The 26,264-nt window shown below is 41.1% G+C and overlaps 1 protein-coding gene across 1 annotated transcript in view; it reads left to right on the top strand.

Moving 5' to 3' along the window:
• LOC122792799 (extracellular matrix organizing protein FRAS1-like) overlaps window positions 1–26,264 on the top strand; it is a 4,352,848-nt gene that overhangs the window by 3,909,601 nt on the left and 416,983 nt on the right. Inside the window, exon 63 of the mRNA XM_044060368.1 lies at window positions 5,511–5,671. Coding sequence (XP_043916303.1) covers window positions 5,511–5,671 — 161 coding nt within the window. The remainder of the gene's footprint in view (window positions 1–5,510; window positions 5,672–26,264) is intronic.

Raw genomic sequence — 26,264 nt, 5'->3', positions numbered from 1 at the left:
ATATGAGCCTTAACTATGTAGTTCTAACATATTCCTTCAAATCAGGTAAAATACTACCTTGTTCTATTGGAAGGGTCAGCTTATCTCAGTTGACCCTTGCTCTCTTCCTTTCCCCGGTAAAATCCTTCACCTCTTCAATAGTTACTGTCCACAACTTCACTGGTTGATAAAAATATGCCTGAGCTGAATGTAAAGCTTAACGGACCAAAAACATTTTCACTGCTTGTGTCTTCCTATCCATATCCATAAACATGAGCTACAGGGTCTCATTTTTTGTATTATCTTTTGTTTAGTCTCTTCCTGCATATCCTTAGCTGGCATAGCAGAATCCTTTTTAACCCATACTCCTCAGTATTTAATTTTATCATGTTCCATGGGTATTGCTGAACATAGTTTATAGCTATAGTCTTTGTTTTGTCTTCATTAATTTTATATCCCCCAAAAAACTGTCTTAGAATGTTCCACAACACTGAGATGCCCTTTTCAGCAAATAAAGATAACTTTTCTTTGGCAGTGCTTGTAAATGTAATGCAAATAAAGGGGAAAGCAGACACCCCTGCCTTGTTCCTTGTGCCTTGCCTTGTTCCACTGTTTAGACGCAACTTTTCAAAGCATATCTCTCCAACTTCAATCTTTGCCTCTGATTCCTCATGTATCCCCCTAATTAACCATATCATTATATTAGGGAATATAAATGCTTCCATCATCCACCTCTTAAAGTCCCAGCTCACTCTGTCAAATGCTTTCTCTGCATCAAGACCCAACAACAACAATATCTTCTTATATTCTGCTTACCTCTGGATCATCAATGTTTTGTTAATGTTGTCAAATGCTTGCCTTCCCGTCACAAAACTACATTGATCCATATCTACCAGTTTTGACACAGTTGCCATTCTTTTAGCTATTATAGACATAAACACTATGATCATGATTTAAAATTGAAATGTGCCTATATGAAGGTGGGTCTGATGAGTATTTAACATCTTCAGGTATTACAGCCACCACAGCCGCCTTCTACAATGTTGTTGCTTCTCCCCTTCTTTTTAAATACTGTTACACAAAACCTTCTAGATCTTTATCACTTCTTCCCTCCTAGCTTCCAAACTTCCACAGGAATACCATATATTCCCTGCAGATTGATTATACATCACCATTTATATCTCATTTCCTCTTATCTTAGCTGTTATTTGTTGAGCTGGTGTACCTTTAACATTGACATTCTTAAGTCTTCCATAAATGTTTCCATTTGTGTTTTTTCTTGATTCCTACATTCTTCTGCCTTATACAAATTGCCATCAAGTTTCCAGAATGTCTCCAATACCTTTCCAGAATATCTAGTTATTCTTCTTGTTGTAGGCTCCCTAAATTTGGGAACAGCCCTTCCTACTTTGTTGCCTAAGTCATCCTGTTAAGAGTTTTGGTGGTGTGGAGTAATCAAAAAACAGTTTAACAACAATCTTTAGAAACATCTGCATATTATCCAAATAGTCCCTTATTTTTCTTTCTAGCATACTGCTGTTGCACCTTTTCTTTTTCTATGAGATTCCCTTTATTCTAAAATACTTTACATTTGCCAGCCCCTGTAAATAATTTTTGCTACTCCTTAACCATGTATTTTATTTTGCCCCATTTTTAAACTCCACTTTCTTTTTATCCCACTCACTAGCTGTGCCTTCTTTAGACATTTTTATTTTCCTTAATAACTGTTGAATAATTTCCACTACACATTCCTTAAACTCCTTTCTTTTTTACAGATAGGCAGCAAAGTGTCAGTGTCTCATTTTTACTTCATTACTCTGTGCTTTTATATTGGATGTATGGCAAAGCTTTCAATTAAATGCACAGTCCTGTGAAATATAATTTCTTTCTCATCTAGCCCAGTTATTGTACCTTGGGATAACGTATAATATAATATAATATAATATATATATATATATATATATATATATATATATATATATATATATACATGCATACATACATACATGTGTGTGTGTGTGTGTGTGTGTGTGTGTGCAAATTCTCTCCCAAGTTCCTGCTACTAAATTCTTGTCTCCCATACTAAATGTTTTCATAAATTTCTTCAAAAATCTACCCTCTTTTGTTATATTTTCCCTTGTAGCCCCCCAAAGATCCTCACTGTTGCAAATAAAGTTCCAGTCCCCACCTATAAGTAATATTCCCTGCTGAAAGCTGATTATGTCTCCCAATATTTTCTTAAGCTCTATAACAGCAGTTTTAAGCAGAATACAAATGCATGCCAGAGTAATATTCCTCCCTTGCAAGTAGCCCCTTACTACCAGAAATCTACTTTTGTTGTATTTTTGCTGCTCTGTCACTATTGAAGCCCCACTAGCAATTAATATAAGTGCTCCCTTTCCCTTTTCCTTGATATTCTGCTGAATATCTGTCCTGAAATCCTTTCTTTATCAAATTCACATCTTTACAGTGCTATTTGCACTGTGCATTTCTTAATACGATTCAATACTCTTACCCTTTTGTCTATACCTGTGAGGCCATTTACGTTCCAAAATAAAATGTTTTGTGTAGCCATTATAATAAAAAGCAAGTATTCCCATCTATTATATATGACAGCTTTTTTAAATGTCTGTTTCCAGCTTTTGTGTTACATGTACCCATTAATGTTTGGCAGGTTGATCGTTTATGCAGTTTTCTTGTCATCTCAATTTTTTTAAACACCTTTATTGAATTATCACTTGTACAATAGTAGTCAAACTGTATTAACAAATTAACATTAACAAACAATATACTTCACATATTCAATTCCTGCCTCTTTTTTTTGAACAAGAAACATCTTTATTAAACCATCCCTTATGAATCGACATAAACAAACATACATTTATATAAATGAAAACAAACTGCACTGACACAATCCTAGTTGCAAGCATTTTACATCACAAATCAAACTGATACACTCCTAGTTGCAAACATTATATATAATTTATAATCTACCCAATCATTTTCAATCAAACATTACATAGCTCATTTGAATCCTGCTTTCTTTTAAAGCTCATTCCTCCCCTGTATGAATTGGTCCCACTATTCCCATTTTTTCATTTTGAAACTGTGTCACATTTTACTTTATTCTTGTTAATAACATTTTTGGTCTAATTAATTGCTGCAAAGGTATATAGAAACTCTGTTTTTGTCTTCAATTATTTGCATGTAGACAGGTTCTACCTTTATATTATTAACAAAAATGTTTTTAAGTCATAACCTGTAAGGGATTCATGTATATTTATTTTAATAAGTTATAACTAAAGTTATTCAAGTATGCAGTGATAAATCTGTATTCAAAATAGCTATGTACTTATTTTTCAGGGAAGTAACCAGTGTCAGTGGTGCAGTAGATCACACACTTGCCTTTGGTGCAGAAAGCTGTGGGTTCTATTCTCACTGCAGGTAGATCGATTGCCAACACTGCAGTGCAGCATAAAGCGAATACTATGCTTCTGAGTGCATCATCATTTGGATGAGACATTAAACTGAGGTCCCATCTGCTTCAGTTAGTGGTAGCTCAGGTGGTATCTATCACAAAGAGTAGGAGAAGTTCTCCATGCCCTGGCCACATTTCCACTAGTAGGGTAAATGCCACCTTGGGTCACCCCTGAAAAGAGGTTACTAGCCTAATGCTACTAACACAGTCAATAAAGGATAATTAAAAAAATGCAAAAGTCCAATAATACCAGTATGTGCTGAATAATTGCTTCTCGAACCAAAAAATAAATCCAACAAGCAAAAGTAAGATGAAGCAACACCAGGCTATCATAAAACCAGCAACAGTTTATTCAGGAAACAGCCACAGGCAAAGGCATAAGCTCTTTCGTAGTATTACATCTGCTTCATCGGTTTCAATTTTCAGTGGAGGCAACTTGCAACAGCAGTCATGTGGTTTACCTAGCAGTGCGGAAAACCTGCAGTAAATTTTGTGTAGGTAAAATGGATAGAAAACTGAATGAAAGGGTAAGAGAACATCTAAATGATATAAGAAACACTATGGTTAGGAATGCATTTTCTAAACATGTAGCAGACACATCCCCACAGCATGCATTTAGGTTTCAAGTTATAGATATGGTGCAGGCAAGTCTCAGGGGAAGTGATATTAGAAAAGAAACAGAAAGCAAATGGATTATTAGACTAAGAACAGATACAGGGTCAGGACATAATGATAAAGTACCATTAAAACCAATGTTGAAAGCACTTCCTCTTTTTAAATAAGAAGGGAGTTTTAATAAACTCTCTTTAACCACCCCCCATGCCTTTTATACACATTCACTTTTTTTTATACATGTTTACTATTAGTACTGCATATATTTGAAATGTTATCTCTTTAAGAGTTTCACTAGGATGTCATGTGATTATTTTACTTTGTTATTTAATGGGCATTGAATTAGATAGATTTTATGCATCTGATGAAGCAGTTGTAATACTGCGAAAGCACTTATGCCTTTGCCTGTTTCCTGAATAAACTGTTGCTGGTTTTATGAAAGCCTGGTGTTGCTTCATGTTACTTTTGCTTGCTGGAAAATAAAAAAATGGTTTATAGATATGCTGAAATCTTTTTTTTAAACATCTGATCCTTTCCCGCGAGAAAAAAAGAAAAAATAATGCTATGAAATGGTCCTTAAAAGAATTGCAAGAATACAGATGGAAAAGATAACAAGGAAAAGGTGAAAAATGAAAACTGTGCTGTGAAAGGTTACAAGGCCCTTTCTGCGAGGATGTTGCAAGATATAAAGAACAGTGGGGATAGTTGTTACAACTTAAGTTTGAACAATAACTGATGTATTTATTCAGATTTCTTTGTAGTTGTACACTGGTCTGCCAAAGCATCATTTGTAGCACTTTCACTTTCTGGCCTGTTCACCCGAGGGATGGAAATGGCTGGCGATTTATGGACAGTAGGATGAATGTTCCAAGGAGAGGCCACCTTTGCAGATATAGTATTCTGAATCCTGCCTTTTCATATGGCCAGTTATTCGCAGTGCAGCAGCATACTAGTTGGGACTTAAGATAGTAGGATATCACACTTATCACCCATCATTGTGTGGCAAACTTAGTAGTTTGCCTTTGGTGTGAGTGTTTTTTTTCTGCATTAAGATTAACAGAAAGGCTAGCACTAAGTTCTCTTCAAGCCTTCTGTGAAATTCCTGATATAAAGATGAAAATGTGCTTGATGTCTTAAGTGTAGGAAAATGGCTGCCTGCTAGGTGCAGAGAGTGCAAATGATATGTTTATGATAAAAGTGTACATAAGTTGTGAATTACTGTTACAGGTGACCATTGCCCAGTGGATGCTGCCTTTCACTTATTCCTAAATATCTTTATTCCTAAATATCACAAGAACTCTTAAAAGTCCTATACCATTTTTTATTAATAAGTACAATTTAATTAAATGTAACTTATTTTGTTACCTTTATTCAGGTGATTGTTTTTATACACTGCTACACTTACATTGTAATAAAGAAGCGTTTGTATTACTTTTTCTAGGATTCACATTTCGGTACAAATCCCACACCAGGATGGAATGCTGCCACTTGTTTCCACCTTGCCATTGCATAACTTACATTTTCTCTTGTCAGAATCTATATACAGACAACAGCATGTCTGTTCTAATCTGGTCACCATCAAAGACCTAAAGGGCATTTCTGGTAAGTGTTACTAGGTAGTTTTATCAATAATGTGTTATTTGAATTGTATTTGAAGTGACTTACAGTATGGACAGGTATAATACCTGATTTGTACTGCATTTACACTTTAAAACCTTCTTTTAGGGTGCACTGCTTTGAGGTTTTAAATTTATTGTTAATTTTGTCAATGATTGTAAGAATAGAAGCATCTTGGACATGGACATTAAGAATCTGATGCAGGAGAGGTCTCATAGTGCTTCATGGTGAAAAGCATCTTCTCTGTTCAATACTCTAAGTAATGTAGTAAATTGATGAAAATCAAGGTTTTTGTGTGCTGAAGTTAATAAGTCAACATTTTCGTGGTAGCTTATTTGGTCCATGCCATGAGAATCCATGAACAGTGGAAAGCAAACAAAAAAAAATGCAGTCAGTCGTGTATAGAACTGCCATAATACTAGAAGCATCAGCTGGCTGCATAATGATTGGAGAGATGGGAGCAGATGGGAGTAGGTGACACTATCACAATTTAAATGCTATTAAATTTTAGGGAGACCTTTGGAGTTTCATTAGAGACAATCCTGGTTGAAATTTGGTGGTAGACTGCAGTTTATAGGTAAGTGTCTACTTGATGCAGTAATGGAAGAGGCAGTGCTCTACATGAGAAGAATAAGGCAATGAGGAAGTTAGTCTACTAGTGAAAGTTATAATATCTGGTTTTAAGTTAACTAAACATAAACATAGGACCAAGAGAAAGATTTTGTAAGGAGCGCCATTGTAAGAAGAGATGGACCATGTGTTATTTCAGAAGGGCGGTTTGGTTACCTGGATTTGCTGGTAGGCAAGCTAGATTGCAGTAATTGAAGCACATTGGATTTCTTGGCAGATCTGGGGATAGCTGCCAAATAATATTGACATGTCCTCGTGTGAATCAAGTCCTGTTACTTAAAGGAACAAAGTTTATCTTTGGATTCAACACATGACAAAATATGTAAAGATACAAATGAATATTTCTGAAAAAATGTTTTCTGTTCAGGTTTGTAAATATACCAGGCCCAATTTATATAGACCAAACACAAATGCCAGGCTAAGAACTCAAAGGCTAAGTTGCTGTATCCAGTCTTTTTTTAAGATTTATTTCCCACTAGGGCTGAAATATTTTTGTTGATGCACAAAAAACATTGGTCACATGTATTTGTATGCAAACCTGAAGAACATACTAGCAGTTTTATGGATTCATTTGGCGTGGAAACGGATGATTCAGCTATAACAGATATTGGAGGTATTGGAGAGGGTGGGTATTGGATAGATAAACTACATTGATGGTTGGATGTGCAAAATCTGTTAACTTTAAATCTCCAGCAATGATGCAGCACCTACAGAGGTAACGGAATGTTGCTGAAACTTTATTATAAGACTAAAAACGTGATTTGTTTTCCCACAGTTCACATTACTCAAGATGTTCATCATTCTCATTGTCTCAGTGGCATTTTGGATTATCTGCCAAGGTAACCCAATACTGGCCAGCTTTCAAAAGCTTAGATGCCCTCCTTCTGTCTCTATCCATACGACAGCTGATTAGCTCAACACATACCTCTCAAATGTACAAATTTTCAACATATGAGAGGGAAGCTTGCAGCTAATGTAGGAATTGAGTGTTCATTCTTTTTCCACCATCCAAAGAAGAAAGTCCTCTGACTCTTGACAGGATCCAGTACTGATTTTTTCTGACTTACTGCTCAGATAAGTCCCATTTGGGGATCCTACCTTTCTGTCATGTTATTAAATTTATTCTTCCCTTTCTCTTTTTACGTTTGTTTAAAAATATCGTTTTTGATATTTTATTTTTGTCAATATTTACAGTTATTCCTGTGGAAATTTGTGCTCATGACAGTGTTTCTTTGGCTTCTGTTTTTGATGGATGCTTGTTTTTTTTTTTGTTTTTTTTTTAACCGTTTCTGAGGAAACTTTCAGTATTTCTTTCAAAAGTGCAGTATGTATGTGTGCTGTTAGATACTAGGGACTGTCAGGTGCAGTTAGGACCTTGTCTTTGCTGCTGTTACACTGCCGTGTTTTCATCTTTTGACAGGAAACTGTTGAAGAACTTGTATTTTTTTTTTCAGCATTTATACTTTATTTTATTTTTGTTAGTGAAATGTATAACGTGTTTTTCATTTTGTGCTTGTGGTTGTGTTTGAGATTGAATCTACATTTGTATCTGTACGTTGTGTATGTATCGTACTGTTATTTATAAATGTGGAGCTTTTCTCCCCAGGCCTTCACTGAAAAAGGGCATTTTGTCCAGTCAGACTTTCCCGGTAAACAAATGTAAAATAAAATAAAATTATTTACGTCATACATTTACATGTATGACTTTGCCGTATGTGTTTTTAGCACTGGATTATGATGTTACTGCAAATGAAGTTATTTGAATATACTGTGGAGATTGTGCTCTATCTGACAAGAAAATATAGATTAGATTGCTATTAAACATTATTTTGCTGCAGTTTAATGTGATTAAAGTGTGTGATGCTATATTTTAATGCTGTTTTGTGTTTGGACTTTGAGTACTGAAAATTCTTTAAATTCTATCTGTTATAAAAGAACACTGAACACATTTCAAACTGTGTTTTTTTTTTTTTTTTTTTTTTTTGTGATAATAGTACATTTTGGCCAAGTTTAGTTGTGTGGGACATACTTGTTACAATAAATTTTAAGTGATTATTGTGATACATTACACAATACTGTGAGTTTATTTTTGTGGCTTTTTTTTTTCTCCCCCTGACTTGATGGACCGTAACTCTTGTACTCCCATCCCATCAGATCTGATTGCACCTAAAAAGAAAAAGCAACATAAAAATATGCTTCAGCCTACTGTAAGTGATTCTGGCAGGACCACTGCTCGACTCAAAGACCACTTACCTTTTCCACCATCTCCCTCTAGTGTAGCTTTGCTGGCCACTATGGAACAAGGGTTGGACATATCCTCTCAGGCTGTTCCAGCACCTGGCGCAAATAAGAATCAAACCATTTAGGTGCAGAAGTAGTCTGGGGTAAGAGACCCCCTGCTGGGCATAATACTCTGTTCCCAGATATTTTATGTAGTAGTGAAGTTTTCATGGAAAAAAAATGAAGCTTCATTGTACAGATGATGATCTGGTTATAGCTATTTACAAGGGTCTATATTAAGTCAGTGAACACTTAAACAAGCAAACGCTGATTGATCGACCTTATTTTAGCGAAAGTTAGAAATATCGAAGCAACAGAAACTCAAATTTTTTTCCTAGGGAAAGAATTTGGTTGTCCATTTCTGTTGCTTCAGTATTTTCAGTGCTGTGGTGGAATGTTATGGGTCGGATTCAGGTAAGTGTGTGATTGTGGGGATGTGAGTGTTAGGGTGGGTTACGTGAGTTAGGGTTAGAGCTCGGGTTAGGTATGTGTGCGATTGTGTGGACAAGAGGGTTAGGGTGGATTTAGGTGAGTTAGGGTTAGGGAGCGGGTGAGGTGAGTGTGCGATATTGACTGACCTTAGGGTTTGGGTTAAGGTAAGTGGATAGTTAGTGGTGTGTACATAGTTTAGTGTAGGGTTAGGTGTCAAATTTTAGGTGTATGTGTGTGGATATCTCTTTGTTTGGTGTGCTTGTGTTGTGTGTGTGTGTTTTGGATCAGCGACGTTTTTCCTTAGGAAAAAAATCGCTGATCTGACAGTTCGAGATTGTAAGCTTTCACTTACATAAGGTCGATCAATCAGCGTTCGCTTTTTTAAGCGTTCGCTGATCTAATATAGACCCTATTTACAAGCAGACAGCTAATTCTGGTGGTTGTGTTCACATTTGTAGCTGTAGAACTAGTTTGGCTAGAGACCTTTCTGTTGATTCAGAGAATAATGAGGTTTCTGATGAGGACAATGGTGATTTCCTAGTTGACACCAAGCCTAAGTCTTTAGGCTTTTCCCGGTTAGGGGTCACCACAGTGGAACTCCTGTCTGCTAATGATTGGCAGTGGATTTTTACAGTGCCGAGTTGCCAGCTCAATGCCCAACCTTCAAAGAAGGCATACCCATTCTCGCACACACCTACCTGCATGTCTTTAAACATCATTCGACTGCAGGGAGGACATGTAGACTCCACACAGAAGGCGCTCCAGCCGAGAATTGAATGGGAGAACCTCTTGCTGTGAGGCGACAACACTAACTGCTGCACCACCGCAGCCTCTTTTTTTGGTAAGGTGAACCCGAGTTTAAATCCAACAATCATCTGAGGAAAAGAAAAGTTTTAGGCAGGGTATATAGGTTCATAGGTTAGTACTAGGCTAACTGCCCTTGCAAGCCATTTTAAGCCTAGCAAATTATCCCTTGTGAGACTCAAACCCTACACTTTGTGTTTGTAAGGCAAACACCTTAACCATTAGGCCACCCTCCCTGGGTGATCCTTAAGGAGGATAAGATGCTCAATTTTGTTGCCAACCCCTTCTCGTACCAGACTTGGAAGATGTCTGTAATGCTGCAGTATGTTCCAGCAGTGCTTAAAGAGTCTCAGAGAAAATATAGAGTCTCCCTGATATGACAGGTCTCTCTTCTCATTTGACTCAACTGCAATCTCCCTAGCTGACTGCTCCGATAACAAGTCCTGGGCTTCATCTATTCCAGCACTCCTTTTTAAAGAGGGAACATGGTTTAATCTTCAAGGCAAAAGGATGTCCCTTTCTAGTAATGTAGCCTGTAATGTTAAATTATCAAGGCTATATGTGGAAGTTTATTCACTGTGCATGCATTTCGGGTGATTTTGCTGCATCCTTATATGCAGAGCAAAAGTCTTACATGAATGGAATTGTTTCTAATTTGACTTAGGTTTCAAAACATGGTTTGAGAGGTGTCGTTCCATATCCAAATACAGTCTCAAGAAACGCAGATGCTTCTGTTGTGTTAAGAGAGAGCACTTATTTACGCAATCAAAATTTTTCTAATGATTTACAAGCTGAAATTTTGAATGCACCTTTAAGTTCTGAATTGGTGTTTAGGCCCTTTGTTGCACAGACTTTCAAACAATAAGAGTATAGAAGCAGATTAATGCATGGGATAGCTAGGATTTTTCATGTACCCAAGTTCTTCCCAAACAAGGTATCTTCCTTCCAGGGGAGGAACAAACAAAAATCCCAGCCAAACAAAAGTCAGAGGTCCAAAAGGAAATGGCAGATGGATAATTCTTCCAAACTAAGCAAGAAGGGTTATGTTCTGAAACATGATCAACCGCCTGCAAAGGAATGACTATACTGAGTGACAAAGCACACCTACCCACTCCCACCCCTCCTGTCCCTTCTTTTCTTCCTCCAGGTTTTGTCTCTACCTTGCAGCCTGGTCACAGATAGTGTCAGAAAATGGGTTCTGAGAATAATTTATAGTGGATACACTTATCAGTGGATAGAAAATCTTCTGCATTTCAGTGGAATTTCCCCACACCCACCAGACCAGACCGAGCTGTTTTCTCCAGTGTTCCATCACGTGGTAGAAGTACATTTCATAGAACCATTGCGTGATGTACAAAAAGGCAAAGGATTTCACTCCAAAGTCATTGTTACCAAAAATGGAGCACTCTTGGAGACCCATCCTAGCTTTGTCTTCTGAAACACCTTTGTAAAAGTCCAAAAGTCAAGTACTCACCATACAACTGGTCCTAGCATTGCTTCGAGACCTCTGTTTTATGATGAGGCTTCTAGATCTCAAGGACAGTTATTACCACTTTCCTATTGCTCCCAGTTACAGGAAATATTTGAGATTTGCTGTGTCTGGCTTACATTTACAGTTTTCTGCCACTTACCGAGGCCTCATCCAGCCTGGCTGAATCTGCTACTGAAATCCCACCTGCTCTTGCAGGTTCACAGGATTTATCTGATACTATCCCTTTGGATATTTCTACCCCTGCACGTGGAGCTGCTAGGCCTCCTGCATCCATGTCGATTAAGGCCTTTGCCAGGGCTAAAGCAGCTAAAACTACCAAATCTGTGCCTGCTAAGACCCCCTCTCACAGGCCTAGCTCTAGTTCACAAATGCTTAGTCTAGCAGAGGATCTCATTTCTTTGATCTGGGGATCCCAGCCACATCCAGACAGGGCCTCTCACCCACCTCCAGAGAAGAGGACTAGAGTAGAGCCCCCTGAGCCAGTTTCTTCAGATGGCTCCTCTGATGAATCAGATAATTCAAACCCTCCTAAGGGCCCCTTTTCTCCTTATGAGGACTCTGATGCAGAAGAGTCCATTCCTTCTGCCTCTCCGCCTGAGGAATTTTCTTTTGGGGAAACCTTGCATGCAATTTCAATGGCAGGGCCAGGATTTTTCAGACTCTAGGAAAAGGCTTAGAACCTTTTTGCATTTGCCACAGCATAGGCCTTTAGCCATTCCTCCAGTACTTACTGTTGTGGATGATGCTTTTAATGATGCTTGTACTGCTCCTGATTCTCTTCCTCCGGCCCCTGCTAAGCCCGATAGGTACTTTGTATAAGGCCCCTTTTGCAGATCCCAAAACTATCTCCCAGGGACCCAAGGCTGTAGAAGCTACTTCTACCAAAAACCCCCTCCCCTCTGAAAGGGAATCTAGGGCCTTAGAGAGATGAGGTAAAAAAGTTTACACTTCTGCTACTCTTTCAGCTAGGGCCTTGAACTGTCAATTCCACATGATTCAGTATCAGGAATTTATGTTAGACCAATTAACTAAAAAACTGTCCTCGGATGAACCATTAGACAAAAAATTTGTACAGGAAATGGTACATAACATTCAGCAGGTCAGTAATCATTCCTTAAAATGCGGCTATGATGCACTGGAGGCTTCCTTTAGATCAGCCATGACTGGCACAGTGATCAGAAGACATGCATGGTTAAAAGAGCAGTCCTTACCAGACCATGTTAAATCAAAGCTCCTAGATGCTTCCATGGATAAGCTCAATTTGTTTGGCTCCCCTGCGCAGCAGGTGCTGAAGAAGGTGGAAGAGAAAGCAAAATCTGTCCAGACAGTCAAGGATTTCTTGCAGGTCCAGCCTCCAAGGTTTAGCAGGAACTGGCCTTCCAAGAATTGGTCCTTTCCAGACACCTCCAGAGCTCCGAGAGGCAGGAATAGGCGCTCAAGAGGCAGGGGTCAATCCAGAGGTGCCTACAAGGGATGTCAGTGGCAGGCTAACAACCAGCGAGGTACAGCCACAGATCCAGCCACCACCACTCCCACAGGACAATCGCAGTGACTTGGCTCTGGCACCGCCTACCAGGGAACAACTAGAGGCACCCTTAGGCGGGAAGCTAGCCTTATTTTCAGTAAACTGGCATTACATCACAGGAGACAAATGGATTTTACAGACAATAGACCAAGGTTACAGGTTTCACTTCCATACTCTACCAAGGAAGAGAGGAATGCCAAACCTACCTCCAAATCAGAAGACAGAAGCTCTAGAACAAATAGTTGGATAGGAAATTGCATTAGATTTTGTTACTCCTACCATGGGAAGAAAACTCCAGAAAACATCAGACCTCACTCTACAAGGGTTACAGCCACTACCACAGCTTTTTTACGAGGAGTGGCTACCAAAGACATTTTAGAGGCTGCTACTTAGAGCTCCGTGCATACATTTGCCAAGCATTATAATTTACCTTTATACTCCAGATCCCGAGCAGGTTTTGCCACTGCTGTTTTGCAAGGGATCTTAACTACACCATAATCTTATTTCTCCTCCTCCCCCAGTTTGGCTATGGTATTCTACCCATTTGTAAGGACTGCAGATGCATCCTTGAAGGACATAGTACAGTTTTGTACCTACCATAAATGTAGATGTCCGATAGGCATGCATCTGCAGTCAGGATTACCCACCCTCCTTCCCTCTGTGGTACTCCTAGGGTATTTGCCCATCTTGTAGCTAGCTGGGGGAATCTATTATGGTGTATTTGTTTGTGTATATGTACATACATGCTTATTTTTTGTTTGCTCTCTACTATTTGGAACCATTTGCATTTATCCAAATTTAGCCTTCCTAGAGGGCACCTGGCATCTGGGGCAAGAAACACTGAGGAAAATGGCGTTGGCTGATGCCTTTATACCCGAAGAACTGCAGCTATGACGTTGGGTGAAGTGCGACACCAGCCGAGGCCAGACCCAGACTTTGGAATCCGGCCGACCGAAGGGCTGCCTGACGACAGGACAACCCATTTGTAAGGACTGCAGATGCATGCCTATCGGACATCTACATTTATGGTAGGTACAAAACTGCACTTTTTGCCTATTGCAGTATCTAGGCATCCACATTTTTTCTTATTTAGATGACTTATTTACTTTGTGCAAGTTTTGTATCAGGTGCATGGAGTCCTTGGATGAGGTGATATCCCTCCTTTCCCACCTGGGCTTCAAACTGAACATTCAGAAGCCATTCTTCACACCCTCTTAACAAATTATTTTCTTGAAGTGTTGGATAGACATAGTAAAAAAAAACAAACTAAACTTCTTGCCAGAAGATGAAGTTCTCTCTTATCAGGGCATTTTCTTTGATATTTCTTTTCTAGACATGGCCTCAGCAAGAGAATTCCTCAAAATGCTTAGCCTTGTGGCATCAAGTATCCTCATGATACCATTAGCCAGACTGTACATGAAAAAATTCAGTGTTCTTGAAAAACTGTTGGACCCATCACCTGTGGTTCCTGTGGCAGCTGTAGGCTTCCTTCTCTGAATGTGCTCAGAATTGGCTGTCCAAGGAAAAGAGAGAGAGTGAGGGGAGTCTGAGCTGTTGAAAGCTGGCCTATTCTGGGTTACCTTGGCAGATAACCCAAAATGCCACTGAGGCAGTATATGCAGGTAAATGCTTGTTGATTTATTAGTGTGAAGTTTAAGAACCTTAGACGTGCGTGTTTTTCCCACAACTGTAGGGAGGTACTTCCTGAAACGCAAGTCATAAGAATGGTGACAATTCTTTAGTATCATATAACTGACCCTGAACCAACAACTGATTGCACACCACACGTAACTGGGCAAACTGACAGAAGATGGTGTTTGTATGTTATAGTGTTTACAGAAGGGTTTTCTACCCTGAAGAGACAAGGAGGTAATGGAAAGAAATATGGTTGTGCTCAAGTGTATAAATAGAGTTGGTGGGGCATTTTGGGATTACAAATGCAAGTATGAACACAAATGTAGAGAAGCAGCTCTGTGAAGGTGAAGACTAATACGTTCACTTTGCTGAGTGTAACAGAAGGAAAGTTTTTGAAGGGTTGTGGGAAAGATATTGATTACAGTGGTGAGTTTGTATTGTCATGTATTCTTTCTCACAATTGTTGTGTTAAATTTTTGCAAAGTCTTTTTAAATATGGAGTATAGGTGAGTACACAAACAATAATTGAGTTGTCTTTGTAAAGTAAGGAGAGATGTTTGCAACAGTTGATTGCTATTGTGGTGAAATGCCTTTCTCATAATACTGTAGGTTACAGTGGAAAGTATCATTAGTGTTGGCAGCTTGGACTGGTAGTTGGGGATTATGGAGTTCAAGATATTAACGGTTCTAAAAGGATCTGTCATGGTGCTAATATTTTGGTAAGTGAAGAGTGATTCTAGGGTTTCCCCCAAGTTTGTATATGGGAAATGCATGTAGTCTGCTACAAGAATGGTTTAAATTAAAGTTTCTAGATCCAGACTTTGTGAATGTTTCATTCAAAGAAATGGATAAATACTAATCGCAGGGTTGCAGGCACTGTTGATAAAAGTGGACAGCTTGAGTTCTTTATTCCTACTTTCTTACGGTCAGGTATAATACAATAACTAGAAGTTGTAGCATTAGTGTACATGTACCATGAAAAAGGTAGCTGATTTTACATTATCCAGTCCATCCAGTTCAAAACTATCCAATCCATCCACTAACTCTGAGCTAGCACTAGCACAGCTCTTCAAAGCTTGTGCTCCTCCTTTATCTCCTACAGTAATGCACCTTGCCTCCATTAACTGTTCAGGTTGTATTTGCTAACATGCTTCAAAACACTGATCTTCCACACTCGAGTGAATACCTGGATAAGTCATTTGTTTTTAATCGTAATTCCTTGTAATTGTACTGTTTTAATGGGGATTTAGTGTTTGGAGTAATTCTTTACAATGTTAGTCTGGTTTACCTTGTTTAGTCTTTATTATGCTCTTAATTACTTGATGCTGCACCTCCCAGTTGTCCTCAGATTTTTGCTCCATCCCTCTTAAAATTGTAAATTATTTTGAGAAGTTCAGAGTTAATAAGATGAACTTTTAAAATGTGCCCTTAATTTAGGGCCTTTTCCTTTACTATTTTATGCTTTGACACTAATTCTGGATGGAAACACTGAGAAGTGTGTGACATACATGACCTTCTTCCAGCAAGCATTTGATGAGAAGATCAGGGACTCACTGCGGACATTGCTCATCTTTGATATTCACCATCAGATTAAAGCACAGGGAATGACAATGCTGAATAGTACCTCTTCTGTAATGCATCATTCGGGATATCTGGGACAGGTTTAACTGTTAGGTGCCATGCCTCGATCAGGCTTTGCAGATTTGCAAACTTAGTCATCTTTCAACAATCCCCCTTTGACAGTTTTGTTTCCACTTTAGATCTAAAGTGAAAAAGAAGCTGCTCAAAAGTGAGCAGGTGGGTAAAATATTTTCTGCTACTGGGATCAAATTTTTGGTACCACAGAGGACCTTTTCCAGTAACAAAAAATATTCAAAGAATTTATGGTTTTGAAAATTCCAGTGGTAGAACTTTGAGTGGTTCTCAGATATGGCCCCCAACAGCCATAAGGGCTGCTTTTACTAATCCAACCCTTGAGATAGAGGTAATCTGCAAAATCAGTTTTTTTACTGTCCTTCCCATAGGAAGAAACAGCAGAACCCCTTGCCCAAACATTCCTGTCTGGGGACATTGCTGAGTACTTAATCTTTGTATCACTAAGAGTTGTTGGCTATTACAGGAGAAAAAAAAGTAAAGAATATTATTTTTTTATTATTTATTATTTATTTTACATTTGTTGACCAAGAAAGTCCGACTGGATGCATGTCCATTTTCAGCAGAGGCACGGGGAGAAAAGCTCCACAGTTAAATTTTAAGCAAAATATAAGGTATATACAGAAGCATTCAAATTTACATACCTAGTACCAAACCTAACATTGACTAGTAACATAGCATTGAAGCTTACAATTTAACATATTTATATAGTCTGAACACATCTTTTACAGTTTTAAGTTGAGGCATTATATAATGTTGAACATTGTTAGTAGGGGTTGCATTTTTTGCTTTCTACAGTTGATTTGTGAGCATGTTAGTCACAGTAGGGAGTATAACAACAAAGAGAGCAAAGATTAGACATAGTAGGGAGAGATGGGAAATTGGATAACAGGTTAAGTAAGAAAAGCAGGAGGAGTAAGTAGCTTAAGTAACAGAATAAGAGTAGATGCCCTTGTATTCCTGTGTTGCAGTATTCTTAGTGTGTGATTCCCTGCCTCAGTCGACCCGAGCGCTGGCTCCTATGCAAAAGCTTAAGCCCTGCAGCTGTAGGTGTGTGGGGCATTACATGTAGGGCCGTAAACCAGGGACCTTAAATGTGATGTCTGCACACACAGACCTCAGAACTTTTCAGTGGCAGTCAACGTCACATCAGTCGCTTCACTCCTCTACACAAAGACTTCTAAAGCTAAACACCCCTGTGGTAGTTGTGCTGCGGTAGTATTGTCGCCTCACAGCAAGACGTTGTCACATTCGATTCTCAGCTAGAGTGTCTTCTGTGTGGAGACATGCGTGAATGGGCGTGGTTTCGTTGAAGGTTGTGCGTCAGGGCTGGTAACTCGGCACATAAAAATCCACTACCAAACATTAGCGGACCGGAGTTCCACTGTGGCGACCCTCCTCACAGCAAGATGTTGTCGCATTCGATTCTCAGCTAGAGCATCTTCTGTGTGGAGACATGCATGAATGGGCGTGCCTTCGTTGAAGGTTATGCGTTAGGGCTGGTAACTCGGCACGTAAAAATCCACTACCAAACATTAGCGGACTGGAGTTTCGCTGTGGCGACCCCTAACCAGGATAAGCAGAAAAGAAAGACATTTGCTTGAGCTTGTTTTGCTGTAGTTACCATTAGCCGATGTTAGCTAAGGTAAATGCCAATGCGGATGTCAGATCCTGCATAAAGATACACATGACTGCTGTGTCTTTTCTCTAGGCCGAGAGCACGACCATACTGCTTGCTCCATTTGTCAATCTTTTGTACCCAAGGCCCTCCGTAGCCGTCTGACCACCCATAACTTATACTTAGAAAACTAGAGGCATAAAAAAATTAGTGTTCAGGGTGAATCCCAAATTGGCCACTCTGATGGAACCACCACGGAAAAAGGCCAAGGTTTCCAGGCCTACTTCCTCTCCGCCATCAGACGTCTCGCCAGCTTCTGATTTAGTAGTTGAAGTTCGTCTGACAGAACCGTCTACTTCAACAGCTCCCCTCGAGGAAGCCACTTCTGAAGTAATGGCCAGGACGTCCATGGAGACAGCCCTGACATCGGTCCCTACCGATGTCAAGGGGGAACCAGATATCATCAAACGACCGACCGGGATTCCACTGCCTGAAACCCCTACCATTTCCCAGCCTTCTCCAAGGCCTATGCCTTTAAAAAGAAAACACACCAGACTCCACCTTCTAAAGGAGTCCCAGACTGGCAGTCATTTACTAGCTCTTTGATGCAGGCCTTCATGGTCCTTCGGCCCACAGCCACTTCCCCCTCCATTGTTCCAGTGCTTAGTCCTAGACTTGCTTTGGCTACTTCTCTCCCTTTGCCTACTGCCCAAGAAGGAGAGGAAGAAGAGGAACCCTACTACTCATCTTCAGATGAATCAGCCTCCTATTCCTCACAAGTTGCCTCCCCTCTTGAATTCTCCAGATGAAGAATCCATAGATGGGGACTCTCCACCAGAGCATATCACCTTTGGGGAGACTGTCACTAAAATGAAAGAATACTTTAAATGGGACACTTCTCAAATGACTGACACTCAAAGGAGGTACTTTGAATTTCTCCAAGTGGAATCTCCCATGCCTTCAGCCATCCCACCTGTCATCCCTGCCTACATTGATGCATTCACTTCAGCATCAAAAATACCAAGACTCATAACCACCGGCCGTTAAGAAACCTGACAGGTTCTACAAAGTTCCATATGAACAGAAATTCCTAGTAAAGCCACCCCTGACAGACCCTGCTGTAATTGCTGTATCCCCTGATAAGCAATCCATACTGATTCCTTCAGCATCTCTTCTGCCTACTGATAAGGTTAGCAAAAGCGTGAAAAGGATAGGAAAGAAGGTTTACACCTCCTCCACCCTGGCCTTCAGAGCTATCAACTACCAAACCCACATGATTAAATATGCCTTGGACCTAGTTTCACAATCCTCTACTCTCTTGGCATCCACCCCTGACTGCCCCACCAAGTCTGAGATAGCATCTAAACTGTCCCTCGCTTCCCAGGTAGCCAGACATTCTATTAGATGCAGTTATGATGCAACAGAGGCCTCTGCATGGTCTGCTGCTTCTGCATCAGTACTCCACAAATACTCTTGGCTACGCCTCCAACCCCTACCATAGGATTTCAAGTCTAAAATCCTAGACGCTCCATTAGACCACAACCTTCTGTTTGGTAAACGGTCTGCAGACCTTTTCAAAAACCTGCAGGAAAAAAGTAAAGAGCTTCAAGACATCAAGCACTTGCTTGTGTCCTCCATCCCCAAATACTACAGGAATTACCCAGCTAAGACTACCTTTGTCAGGAGACCCCCCCCCCCTCTGCTTCCCCTTCATCTACCAGGCATAGGAGAGGAACTAGGAGACAAACCTCCTCCAGACCAGTTGCCTCACAACCCAGTCAAAGACAGCCATTTCAAGATAGAAGTGGACCCAACAATGCGTGACTGCCTTGCCCATCTCCCCTTGTCAGCCCATCTTTCCTACTGCCTCCCCCTTTGGAAATCCATCACATTAGACCACTGGGTACAGGCGATCATACAAAATGGATATTTATTTTCTTGGAAGGAAAGACCCTTTCCAAGGGGCATTTCTTTTCCCTCAAAATTCACTCCACTTCATCCCTCGCATACTGCAATACCTTCTGAGATTAGGAACCATAGAACCTGTACCTCCAGGGCAGGAAGGAAAAGGTTTCTACTCGAGACTTTTTCGGTTTACCTTTACATAGCCGAAATTCACTTGTGCGAATGCTCATATGCATGAAACACAAAACCGCAACAGTTTCCAATGTTCGAAAATCAGCAAATCGAAAAGCAGATTCGCTGATTTTTGAACACGAAAGTTGAATAGGAAGTGTAATGCAGGGGGCCCCCTGCACCCCTCATGTAGGGGGCTGTGCACCCCACAACCCCCTACTTTAATATACTAACTCTGATATCACACAATAGTGGGGAAAGGGTCCATTTTCCGATTTAACTATAGTGCATTCCGCACCCAAAATGCTGAATCTGCAGTGAGCGAATGTCAGTGTACATTCGCTCATTGTACATTCAAAGCATTTTTTGTTCGATGTTTGTGAACTTTCCAAATGTCCTGTTGAACATCTGCCATTTGCCCGTGTGCAGAATGCACATATGAAGGTAAACTGACTTTTTCTGTTCCCCAAAAAAGATGGCCCTTGGAGACCAATACTAGAGTTATCCTTTCTAAACCTTTTCCTAAAAGTTCCATCATTCAGAATGTTATCCCTTCAAACCCTTCTTCCATTATTCCCAGCCCAGGCCTTTATGGCCACACTACATCCAAAGGAAGCTTATCTCCATATTCCCATAATATCCTCCAACAGAAAATTCTTGCATTTCACTGGGCCCTGTACTAATTTTCAATTTACAGCCTTGCCGTTTGGTTTGTCTACTGCACCCAGGGTATTTACAAAGTGCTTAGCCCCAGCCATAGCTTTCTGCAGAATCACAGGTGTCCAAATCTATCCTTACCTGGATGACATCCTCATGGGACACCCTCCAAAATCATCTGAGGTTCACCACTTCCCTACTTCAAAGCTTGGGATTCACCCTCAAACTCCTAAAATCATCCTTAATCCCACAGCAGGACAAAAGCTTTCTAGGCTGCAGGGTCAGAGCAGCCTGATGCGGGCTTTCCTCCCTCAGGACAAAGTTCTGTCACTCTCCACTCACTGCCAAAGCCTATTACAGGTGTATCAGATATCTGCAAGACAATTCCTGCAGATCCTGGGACTCGTGGCAGCCACCATTCCATGCCAATGCTGCCCCTAGCCAGAATGCACATGCGAAAGCTCCAATGGTACCTGAAAAATGTGTGGTCACAACACCAACATCCCCTACAGCAACAAATTACCCTCCTGCCCTGCCTCAAAACTGAACTAAGGTGGTGGATCCAACAAATACTTCTGAACACGAGCCTTCCACTACAGCCACCCTCCCCAACCCAGCATATGCATACAGATGCATCTGACCTTGGGTGGGTGGCTACCATGAAAGGTTTCATGGTACAGGAGGCCTTGAATCCTACCCTCCAAAAGAAACTTATCAATGTGAGGGAAATGACTGCAGTTGTTCTAGCCCTATAAGCCTTCCTTCCTATCCTTCAACCGGTCCCCCTGCACATATTCACATACAACACCACAGTCATGTGGTATCTCAACAAACAGGGAGGACCAAGACCTACCTCCTATGCCGGATAACATTATAAGTTTGGGGCCTTGCCTCCAAGCACAGCTTAAACCTGCAGGCAACACACATCCCCTGTCAGAACAACAAACAAGCAGATATTCTCAGCAGAACATCCTCTCTACAGCACGAGTTGATGTTGAACAGGGATACCTGTCTAGACATTGTCCACCGACAGACAATTGAAAAAATTCTGTACCAGGGATCACTCTTGAGATGTTCTTCGTATTTCACTGTTGCAGTCATTATACTTGGGTTATCCTGCTGGCAGGCTACCCTCAGTCGGCCTGAATTCCATAGTCTAGGTCTGGTGCCGGTTGCTGACGCCTCTTCCCTGACGTCAGTGCGCCAGGGGTATAAAAGATGCAGCCGACGCCATTTTCTTCAGTCTTTCTTGCTGCTCGGTGCCCGAAGCAGAAGCATTTCGCAAGTGCCGGTCGGCCAACTCCTGAGATTTTCGTGTTCGAATTTCAGATCCGAAGTCTTCATTAAAAGCTAAGTACCCCGTTGGGGAAAACTTTTTTCCTGCTCCAGACCGATGTCAGAAAAAGTTAATAATTGTATTTCTTGTGGGAAGCAAATACCTCATAAGGATTTTCATTCTTACTGTATTTGTTGTCGGTTTTGTGCTACATTTAACCAGTGCACTGTAAAGCTCCGGTACAATTTTGCATTTCACTATTTTTGCAGAAGATTTAATTGCACGATGCCGTCGGATAGCCAACCGACTACCTCAATTCACAAGAAACCAAAGAAAAAGAAAAGGACAGGCATCCAAGGTCTAAAACCGATGACGAGGCTTCTTCTAAGTCAGTCGCCAGTTTGCCGGTTCTCAGTGAGGCGCTTTCGCAGCCCCTGACGCCCGCTACTTTGGAACCGCAGGCTGCTATAGACTCCCACGTGGAGTTGCCTAGGCCTCTGGAATCTCAAGGTATTGGACCTTCAGAAACTATTCCCTCAGATGGGTCCGGAGCCGCTGAGCAGGCATCGGCTTCTGAGGGTGTTTTCAGACCTACGCTAAATTAAAGCGACTCCAGCTACAAAGGCAAAGACTATAGCATCTTTAAAGACAAAGAAACAAGTACACCAGCCTCATGGTCAGGCCTCCATGCCCAAAAAACAGATGCTGAAAATGGCAGAAGACTTAATTACTTTAATCAGGGGTTCCCATCTCCCTCCTGATAAGAGGCCTAGGCAAGAGACAGAATATGAATCTTCAGATCAGGTTTCCATTTCTTCAGATTCCTCTTCTGATCAGGAATACTCTCTTCCTCCCTATGAGGATTCTGATGCTGAAGAATCTATACCTTCAGCCTCTCCTCCTGAGGATTACTCTTTTGGGGAAACCTTGCATACCATGAGGGAACATTTCCACTGGGAGAGCCAAGATTATTCTGAATCTAAGAAAAGGCTCAGGGACTTCCTTTTACTCCCTCAACACAGGCCCCTAGCTATTCCACCTGTGTTAGACATTGTAGATGATGTATTTTCAGAGTCCAGTCTGACCCCTGACTCCTTACCTCCAGCTCCTGTTAAGCCGGACAGGTATTACAGGGTACCTGACTCTCATAAATTCCTTTTCAAAAACCCTGCTGCTGACCCAGAAGCTATTTCTCAGGGTCCCAAAGTGGTCAAGGCATCCACTGCAAAAAACCCTACCCTCTCCGACAGGGATTCTAGGGCTTTAGACAGATGAGGAAAGAAGATTTACACCTCTGCTATGTCGGCTATAAGGGCTTTAAATTGTCAGTTTCATATGCTCAAATATCAGCAATATATTATGTCACTGCTTAAACAGAAAATGTTGATAAATTCTGAAGGTGCAGAAAACAAAGAAATGCAGGATTTATTGCATGCAGCTGAGCAAGTTGGAAAGCATACTTTGCAATGTGGTTTTGATTCTTTGGAGGCCTCCTGCAGGGCTGCTGTCATGGGTTCTGTCATTAGGAGGCATGCTTGGTTAAAGGAACAAAATTTACCAATCATGTCAAAGCAAAATTATTAGATGCTCCATTACAGCATGATACTTTGTTTGGTGTTAAAGCAGAAGAGGTGTTAAAGAAAATGGAGGACAAAGCTAAATCTATGCAAACAGTCAAGGACTTCTTACAGGTACAGCCTCCAAGATTTAGCAGACACTGGCCTACAAAGAATTGGTCCTTTCCAGTGTCAGACAGACCACAAAAGGGCAGATACTGATGCCCAAGAGGCAGATCCCAGCCCCAAGGTTCATACAGGTCTAAACAACGGGGTGCTTCTACCTCCAAAAGTGGAGAAGACAAATCACAGCCTTACAGGAAACAGTCCCAATGACTTCCCCCTGCCTGCACCAAGCACTTATCTTCTGGCAGCACCTTTAGGGGGAAAACTAGCACTTTTTTATCAAAATTGGCACATAACAACCCAGGACAAATGGGTCTTAGACATAGTGTCACAGGGCTACAAGTTTCACTTTCATACCCTGCCAAGGGCAAATGGTTGGCCAGACCTACCAAAAAACCAATGGGCAGAGGCACAAAAACAAATCTCATCCCTCATGGACATGAGGGCCATTCAACAAGTACCAGAACAAGAGCAGGGACAAGGATTTTATTCAAGACTTTTCTTGGTACCCAGAAAGGACAAAGCCTGGAGACCAATACTGGACCTATCTATTCTAAACACATATCTGGATATACCAAAATTCAAAATGTTGACCTTACAGCAGCTTCTGCCCATGCTGGGCAAGAAGGCTTGGCTTGTGACTTTAGACCTAAAAGAGGCATACCTGCATGTCCCAGTCAGACAAACATGCAGAAGATACCTCAGATTCAAAGCTGGCTCAATGCACTACCAATTCTCTTCACTGCCCTTTGGCTTATCTACTGTGCCCAGGGTCTTCACAAAGTGCCTGGCACCAGTAATTGCATTCTGCAGACAAAGAGGAATACAAATATATCCTTACTTGGACAACTGCCTCATACAAGCAGAGAACAAGGACATTCTACTACAGCATCTGGCGATTGTAAAAAGATTACTACCATGCCTTGGGTACACAGTCAACAAACAGAAATCAAAACTAGCACCCTCTCAAGAGATAATATTCCTGGGTGCAAACTTAAATACAACTGCCCAGATGGCTTATCTCACGCCAGACAAACAAAGGCAACTGACTACCTATTTCAAATTGTTGGCAACAAAGGCCCAGTTATCTGCAAGAAAAATTCTGCAGGCTTTGGGCTTCATGGCATCCTGCATTCTACTAATTCCATATGCAAGACTGCATATGAGGAAACTTCAATGGTACCTAAAAAGTGTTTGGACTCAGCATTGCCACAGCCTGGAAACAATAATTACTCTGATTTCCTGCCTGCAACAGGAGTTTCGATGGTGGGCAAAGGCCTGTCACCAGAACAAGGGGCAGCCATTCACCTTACCCCTGGCCAGGCAGACATTGACAATAGATGCATCAGATTATGCCGGGGGGCACACATGGCAGGAAGATGTATTCAAGGCACATGGTCTGCCAACCAAATGTATCTACATATCAATCAAAAATAGATGCTAGCTGTTCAGAATGCCCTGACAGCCCTCAAGGACCTACTTCATCCGGGACAACTACTGATAAAGACAGACAATACCACGGTCATGTGGTATATAAACAAGCAGGGAGGCACTCATTCTTACCCCCTCTGCAGACTAGCCATGACTTTGTGGGACACAGCATTGACTTACCAAGTACATCTGCAGGCACAATTCCTGCCACAAAAGATAAATCCTCTGGCAGACTAACTAAGCAGAAACCTCGTGGATCCCCACAAGTGAAAATTGGATCCACAAGTTTTCAACATGATAACAAGGAAATGGGGATGCCCAGACATAGACCTATTTGCCTCTCCTCACAACTGCCAACTAAAGAGATTCTGCACAAGGACTTATCACAGACATGCATGGGATGTGGATGCCCTATCTTTCAGCTGGAAAAACTTAACAGTATATGCCTTTCCTCCACTGCCTCTCCTCCCCAAGGTACTCCTAAAGGTCAGACAAGAGAAGCCAAAAATGATACTGATTGCCCCACACTGGCCCCGCCAGTACTGGTATCCAATCCTAAGGTACTTGTCTCAATGCCCAGCCTGGACCTTACCTCAAATACCTCACCTACTGTCCCAACAAAACAATCAGATCCTGCACAGCCAACTCAAGACCTTAAATCTGGCAGCATGACGGATAATGTAGTCATACAAAACACACCTCTCACTAAAGCGGTGATGGATGTCATTTTGGAGGCCAGGAGGCCTAGTACTAGAAAATCTTATGCTGGAAAATGGAAGAGATTCTGTGCCTGGAACCAGGCACAAGGAATTGACACAGCAGTACCAAATATTCCTCAGATTTTGCAATACCCATCTGAGATGCTGGACAAAAGCCTATCCTTTTCATCAATTAAAATTCATGCCTCTGCCATTTTGGCTCATTACAATACAGAGCCACAAATCTTTTCTCATCCTTTGTTAAGGCAATACCGCAGAGGAGCCAAAAACATAAGGCTTCCAAGGAGATCACCAATACCTGCATGGGACCTCAATTATGTTTTGGAAAAAACTCACTCTGCCCCCTTTTGAGCCAGCCGCTACAGCTGATATAAAGTTTTTATCTTGGAAAACAGCTCTGCTCCTAGCAATAACCTCTGCCAGATGAGTCTCAGAGCTACAGGCACTCATGGCTGTGGAACCTTTCATCATTTTTTATCCAGACAGAGTTTCTCTGAGGACAAACCCGACATTTATGCCTATGGTAGTGTCCAGTGTGGCCCTTAACTAAACTATTCATCTGCCTACTTTTTATCCAAAACCACAGAATAAGGGGGAGAGAATTCTGCATTCTTAGGTTCATAGGTAGGTTCATAGGTAGGTACTAGGCTATCGGCCCTAGGGCCCAT

This window comes from Protopterus annectens, chromosome 2.part0 (assembly GCF_019279795.1).
Source record: "Protopterus annectens isolate FY-2018-M chromosome 2.part0, PAN1.0, whole genome shotgun sequence".
NCBI classification, from domain to species: Eukaryota; Metazoa; Chordata; order Ceratodontiformes; family Protopteridae; genus Protopterus; species Protopterus annectens.
Note: the sequence above shows the minus strand (reverse complement) of the source record. Positions and strands in the feature narration are given on the sequence as shown.